At 54.2% G+C, this 7,340-nt stretch overlaps 1 protein-coding gene across 1 annotated transcript in view; it reads left to right on the forward strand.

Annotated features, from left to right (window-relative positions):
• The window catches only part of ANTXR1 (ANTXR cell adhesion molecule 1), a 43,873-nt gene that overhangs the window by 34,400 nt on the left and 2,133 nt on the right, over positions 1 to 7,340 (forward strand). Inside the window, exons 15-18 of the mRNA XM_014311068.2 lie at positions 1,784 to 1,879; positions 2,524 to 2,691; positions 4,498 to 4,578; positions 7,240 to 7,335. Coding sequence (XP_014166543.1) covers positions 1,784 to 1,879; positions 2,524 to 2,691; positions 4,498 to 4,578; positions 7,240 to 7,335 — 441 coding nt within the window. The remainder of the gene's footprint in view (positions 1 to 1,783; positions 1,880 to 2,523; positions 2,692 to 4,497; positions 4,579 to 7,239; positions 7,336 to 7,340) is intronic.

The following is a 7,340-nucleotide window of genomic DNA, read 5'->3' on the forward strand; positions in this document are numbered from 1 at the left end:
CCCCTTTTCCCCCTTTTTCCCCTTTTTTCCCTTTTTTCCCCCTTTTCCCCTTTTTTTTCCCTTTCCTTTTATTTTTTAAACAAGAAAAATCCTGATGGCAAACTTCATGCAGAGACCTTGAGTTTTGGGCTGCAGCAAAGAGCCTCAGCAGCTCTGAGGAGAAGAGCCTGGTGCTTGTGACCAGTTGTTCACCCTTCCCTTGGCTCAGGCCACGTTTTGCAGCCCAGTTTCTGTGTTTTCATAAACTGAAATGCTTTTGGTTGCCGTGAAAACCAGAGTTTTTCTTGGATTTTTTTTTCTTCCCCCTTCCCCCCAGTTTTTCAGTTTTCCTGATGGGGAGTTTCAATTTCAAAGTATTTTTGGCTTTTCCAGTTTTGGAAAGCTCCTAAGTTTTGGAGTTTAGCCAAATCCCTGTGAAAAATTAAAGAAAGGAGAAGAAAAAAGAGAGAGGGACCATTTTTCTTTTCTCTCCACGTTTTTCACAGGAAATACTTCACGTTTTTGATGAACTCTGCTTTTCTGCTTTGCCAGTTCACAGCCTGGAGTGTAGAAATTAAAGGGAAAGGCACTGTAAGTGTACACTCTGACCTGGCAGGGAATTCAAAACACCTTGAATTTCACTGGAGCTTTGGCAGGCTCATTTCAAATAACGATAATAATTTCTATCATAATAATGATAAATTTCTTGTTCTGTCAAATCACCCAAACCTGAGGGTCACCATGAGATGCTGCAGCCAGCAAGGGCAGGACACACAATTTAAATCTCATTTTTCACACACACAAGCCACAGGGCCACATGGGCTCCCATGGGCAGCTGCCCCAGGTGCATTACAGGAGTTAATTGCATTTTTGTCACTTTTCCATGGGGCTTTTCCATCCTGTTCCTCTCGGCCAGCTCCTCTCAATAACCCTGGGCGTTCCCACCGGGGTTGTTTCCAGAGGTACCCCGAGTTTGCTGTGCCTCAGGAGGGAATTTGTTCCTTTTCTTGCTCTTTCCTGCATCCTGGGAGGGCTGGACTCCCTCTGGGGATTCACCTGGGCCCTGCAGCAGCAGCTGCCTCTGCCCAGCCCCAGGGCAAGGAAGGGCTGAAAAACCCCAAAACCTCGTTCCTGCTGGAGCTGGGCTGTCCCTTCCGAGTGGAGGTGTTTGTACCGTGAAACATTGTCCTTTCATGAGTGTGCATCCTCTGGAAAGGAACGAGGGACAGACCAGAACCTGGCCTGCCCTGCAAGGACCAGGCAGCCTGGGACTGCTTGTCCCTTCCCATCCCTGGTCATTCCTTCCTACCCCTGCTCATCCCTTTCCATCCCTGACAATCCCTGTCCATCCCTGCTCATCCCTTTCCATCCTTGCTCATCCCTCCCATCCCTGCTCATTCTTTTCCGTCCCAAAAATCTCATCCCTTTCAATCCCTGCTCATCCCTTCCATCCCTTCCCATCTCTTCCCACCCCTTTCCATCCCCTCCCATCCCTTCCATCCCTCCCATCCCTGCTCATCCCTTTCCATCCCAAAATCTCATTCCTTTCAAAGCCTGTTCATTCCCTTCCCATCCCTGCTCATTCCTTTCTATCCATTTCCATCCCTGCTCACCTTTCCATCCCTGTCCATCCTTCCCATCCCTGCTCATCCCTTCCCATTCCTTTCTATCCCTGCTCATCCATTTCCATCCCTGCTCATTCCCTTCCATCTCTGCTTGTTCCTCCCCATCCCTGTCTATCCTCTCCCATCCCTCCCATCCCTGCTGACTCCCCTGCCAGCTGCAGCCCTGCTGTGTTTTGCAGGAGGAGGATGATGATGGGCTGCCCAAGAAGAAGTGGCCGACAGTCGATGCCTCTTACTACGGAGGGCGAGGAGTGGGCGGCATCAAACGGATGGAGGTGAGGAGACCCCAGCCAGGGCACCCAGCAGGGCACTCAGGGCCGGGCACAAACTTCCTGAGGTTTTCAGGAGTGCAGATCATTTTTGTGTGGGAATACTGGGGAGGCAGACACAGATTTATGGAGTTTAGCAACGTCCTGGGGCACGGGGCAGCACTGCCACACAGGTTAGCAGGAGACGGTTTTAGTTCTCCTGAAAAGCTCCTCCACGGCCACATTTCTCATAAACCACCACGAAGGACAAGCTGAAAATTTGGGCTGCAGTCCAGAAACAAACCTGCCAGGCTGTGCATTGCTGTTCAGCTGGGGACACACAGAGGCAGGGCTGTTCCTGCAGCAGGGGTGGCACAGCCTGGCCCTGATCCTGATCCTGACCCTGACCCTGACCCTGATCCAGATCCTGACCCTGATCCTTATCCTGACCCTAATCCTGATCCCATCCCTGATTCTGCCCCTAATCCTGATCCTGACCCTGACCCTGACCCTGACCCTGATCCTGCCCCTGACCCTGACCCTGATCCAGATCCTGACCCTGATCCTTATCCTGACCCTAATCCTGATCCCATCCCTGATTCTGCCCCTAATCCTGATCCTGCCCCTGACCCCAATTCCGATCCCGCCCCTGCACTGCTCCCTGGTTCCAGGTGCGCTGGGGTGAGAAGGGCTCCACGGAGGAAGGCGCCAAGCTGGAGAAGGCCAAGAACGCGCGGGTGAAGATGCCCGAGCAGGAGTACGAGTTCCCCGAGCCCCGGAGCCTGGGCAGCAGCGCCCGCCGGGCCTCGGCCCCCCGCAGGTGGTACTCGCCCATCAAGGTGAGCCCGGGGGCACCAGGAGCAGAAAATCCTTCTCTTGTGGGGTGTGCTCACTTCCAGGTGTTTTGGTGTGTGCTCACTTCCAGGGTGGCACCAGCAGATCCTTTCGTTGAAATGACATTTAAAATGTCATTTCCCAGCCCCTCCAGCACTGCTAGGTGGATCCCAGGTGGATCCCAGGTGGATCCCAGGTGGATCCCAGGTGGATCCCAGGTGGATCCCAGGTGGATCCCAGGTGGATCCCAGGTGGATCCCAGGTGGATCCCAGGTGGATCCCAGCCCCCCCAGCCCTGCCTGGCCGCGTGTCCCTGGCCCTTGTCCAGCCCCTGTCCCTCCTGTCTCAGTTCCCGAAGCTGCTGTGGCCACCTGGGCTCACAGACAGCTCCAAGGTGCCTGTGCCTGACTCCAGCAGCTCCCAGGAGCACTGAGGTAACTCGGGATCAGTGCAGGGCTGAGTTCACCATGAATTCAGAGGAAATTCCAGGGCTGGAGCCGTGCACTCCTTCATTGTCATCTGCCCCGAGTGTTTCTTCTCTCTGGGCTCCAGATCCAGCAGGACTCGAGGCTTTGTTTGCCTTCAGACCTTGCATTTTATTCTTTTTTTTTTTTCCTCCGAGTGACCTCGTGCTGGAGCTGTGGAGGAGCTCCAGACACGGAGCCCCAGCCCATCCATGGAGAGCACTGGAGGCTTTCTGCTTCCAGGAGAAAGCTTTGCCATTCCCTGTCTCCAGCCATCATCCTTTCCATGATGCACTCCCAGATGTCTCACGGGCTCCCAGAGATGGAGCTCTTGGCTTTCCCCAAGAAACCATGGCAGGCTCTTGGAAATTGGGACTGCAGAGTAAAAAGGAATTTTTTTATTTTTATTTTTAATTTGTTCCATGGAAAGTTGTCGCTTTGCCTCTGGTTTCCTGAAGGAGAAATGGAAGGAAAAGGTGCTCATTTCTAGAGCTGTCAGGGTGGACAGGAGATCAAGGGCTCCCAGCAGCTCTGCTGCAGAGCAAAGATGGGCTGGAGCAGAAGGGGAGGTTTCCCTCAGCTCTGAGCAGTTCTGGGCCCAAATGCAGAAGAATCTGACAGAGAAGTTTCTTGCCTCTCCCTTTGAGAACCCCAGACTTTCCTGGCTCTCACCTTGGGAAGTTTTCCCCCACATCCCCTGGAAAGGAGTTCCATGCAGTCATTTCTGGTGTCTGCCTCCGGCCCTGCGAGTCCCAGCTCAGCTCCGGGCTCAGCAGCACGATGGGGACCCCTGAGGGGATTTTGGGTCCCTGGAAAGGGATCAGAAGGACTCTGCCCCATTGGAGGGAGCCTTGGTCAGACCCCAGGGGCCTGGGGGGTCACACAGGAGCCCCAGACACCCCGAATGTGAACTCTGCCCCTCCCAGACCTGGGGTCCCACCCAGAGCAGGAGAATCAGGGGGACACTGAGCCTTTCCCAGCTCCTCTGACACGCCCAGCTCACACTGCCACCCTGAGTCCTGCCCCGGGACACTCACACAGACACTGCTGCCCTCGCTGCGGTTCTGTAATCCTCATTTCCAGGAGGGAGTGCTGGTACCTGTCACACCTGACAGATCTGTCACACATCTGATTACTGTTACCTCACACCTGAGTGCTGTTCTTCCTTTGCAGCGAGTGTCCATGAGAGACCCTTGTTCCGCAGAGACCCTTGTTCCCCTCCAGCCTCCCCTGCAGGGGCCCAGCCGGGGCTCTGGGCTCTGCTCCTGGCCCAGGGCAGGGCAAACCCCCCGTTTGTGTCCCTGCAGGGCCCAGGGCAGGGCAAACCCCCCGTTTCTGTCCCCCCAGGGCAAGCTGGACGCGCTCTGGGTGCTGCTGAGGAAGGGCTACGACCGCGTGTCCGTGATGCGTCCGCAGCCCGGAGACAAGGTATGGCACTGCAGGGCCTGACCGCCCTGCCTGCCCTGTCACCTCCTCTGCCACCTCCTCTGTCACCTCCTCTGCCACCTCCTCTGTCACCTCTGCCACCTCTGTCACCCCCATCCCCCCCTGTCCCCCCTGTCACTCTGTCCCCCCCGTCCCCTCGGGGTTTGGCCGCTGTGCTCCGCAGCCCCTGGCAGAGCCCTGGGGTCACCAGCAGATGGTTCCAGATGGTTCCAGATGGTTCCAGATGGTTCCAGATGGTTCCAATACTGCAGGGCAGCGAGGTCACACGGGATTCCTGTGGTCCTCTCGCACTTTCAGCAGACTGGGTTTGCATTCCTCTCAGCGTTAATGAGTTATTTTTGTATCGCAAACAGAGAGGTGACGTAATTATGGATGCGTTTTTTAGAGAACTTTTATCACTTTGAATGGAACACGGGAACCCTTGTTTGTGCGGATTGCCCACAGGACCCAAACAATTCCTGTTTCTCTGCAGTGCCAGCTGCGCTTCCTTGATAAACGCTGCTCTGTCAGCAATTTATGAGGTTGTCAAAATGTGTTTCAAGCTCAGAGCTGGCCAGGAGCTCCTCAATCAGGGACCAAACTGGGTTTTAATTTGTAATTGCATTTTCATTTTGTGCTTGAATAGGTGAATGCTGATGGAGAAAGGTGTAAAGAGAGGAAAGGTATAAAAATTATGTGTAAAGATGTATCCTGCCCAAATTAACGGAGATCCAGGGAAAAGAGGGGTTTTTTGGAAGTTTACTGGTGGAATCCCACCACTGTAAAATTTCCTCCTCAGTCCTTCCTTGTTCCTTTGAATAACCTATGTTGTTATACGTTATTGCTCACCAAACGCTGTGGGAATTATTCCTCACCAAACTTTGTAAGAATTATTCCTCCCTAAAGCTGTGGGAATGATTCCTGACCAAACACTGTAGGAATTATTCCTGACCAAAAACTCTGGGAATTATTCCTGACCAAAAACTCTGGGAATTATTCCTCAGCAAACCTTGTACGAATTATCCCTGACCAAACACTGTGGGAATTATTCTGATTTTGGGCTGCTCAGGGCTCTGGGAAATCTCTGATTTTGGGATGTTCAGGGCACTAGGAAATCTCTGATTTTGTGCTGTTCAGGGCACTAGGAAATCTCAGATTTTGGGCTGTTCAGGGCACTAGGAAATCTCTGATTTGGGGATGTTCAGGGCTCTGTGAAATCTCAGATTTTGGGCTGTTCAGGGCACTAGGAAATCTCTGATTTTGGGCGTTTTGGAGCCCTTTTCCCTCCCAGGCAGATGTTTCCCCCCATGCACAGCTGGCAGAGCTGTCTGGGGCTCTCTGTGTCCCCTCTGAACCCTTCATCCCTGGAGGGCATTCAAAACCTGCAAAAATCCCCCCAAAAATCTGCTCCACTTGGCGCTTTTTTTTTTTTTTTCCTCACCAGGAAAAACATTTACTTTGGGAGAGGAAAGAGTAAAACAGAAAATAAGCTCGTGCTCAGCAGGCCAAAAGTAAAGAAAGGCTCCAGAAATCCTCTGGTGCCTTTGGGGATGATTTCATATCCAAAGGAATGAATCCACGATACAGTAATGCTGATTCTGACATCTGAGTATTTACAGTGGGATCTTTTGCAGGTGGAACTTGTGAGGGAAAAAAAAAAAAAAAAAAGAGAGAAAATAACAGCTCAGAGGGCAAAGGTTTTGTTTAAAACTGTACAACAAACTGTAGCTTAGCACCAAAGAGCAGGAAAAGGAATTTGTTGGCTCCTGAGGAGCCCTGGGGTGTGGAGACACCCTGACGGGGAGTGGATGCATTTCAGGAACAGTTCTGAGCAGCAAAATGTCCCAGCTGAGCAAGAGTTCCCTTCAGCCTGGTAAAGGGGTGGGGTGGGAAGGTCTGAGAGGTCCCAGCTGTGCCAGGGGGGTACCAGGGCTGGGACAGGGGGCGTCTGTGAGCTCCATGGGGGTGCTCAGGGGTGGCATGGGAGGTTCCTGCCATAGCAGGGTGGGACCAGGGGTGGCATGGGAAGGTCTGTGCGTCCATCCCATGCCATGGGGGTACCCAGGGCTGGGACAGGGTGGTCTGTGGGGTCCCAGCTGTGCTGTGGGGGTGGCCAAGGGTGGGACAGGGTGGTCTGAAGGTCCCTCCCATGCTATGGTGGTGGGACAGGGTGGTCTGAGAGCTCCATGGTGGTGGTCAGGATGGAAGGTCAGTGAGGATGGGAAGGTCTGTGAGGTCCCAGCTGTGCCAAGGGTGGGACAGGGTGGTCTGAAGGTCCATCCCATGCCATGGTGGTGGGACAGAGTGGTCTGTGAGGTTCCTGCCATGCCATGATGGTGCCAGGGGTGGGACAGGGTGGTCTGTGGGGTCCATCCCACACCATGGTGGTGGCCAGAGGTGGGACAGGAAGGTCTATGAGGTCCCAACTGTGCCATGGTGGTGGTCAGGGGTGGCATGGGAAGGTCTGTAGCTCCATCCCATGCCGTGGTGGTGGGACAGGGGGGTCTGTGAGCTCCATGGTGGTACCAGAGGTGGGATGGGAAGGTTTGAGAGCTCCATCCCGTGCCATGGTGGTGGGACAGGGGGGTCTCTGAGCTGCACCCCACGCCATGACGGTGACAATTCCTCCCCCATTCACCGCCCCCCTCCCGCTCTCCGTTCCAGGGCCGCTGCATCAACTTCACGCGGGTGAAGAACGCGGAGGCGCCCCCCAAGTACCCCCTGAACAACTCCTACCTCTGCGCCCCGCCCCCCGCGCCCGCCTA

This window comes from Geospiza fortis, unplaced genomic scaffold (assembly GCF_000277835.1).
Source record: "Geospiza fortis unplaced genomic scaffold, GeoFor_1.0 scaffold687, whole genome shotgun sequence".
Taxonomy (NCBI): Eukaryota; Metazoa; Chordata; class Aves; order Passeriformes; family Thraupidae; genus Geospiza; species Geospiza fortis.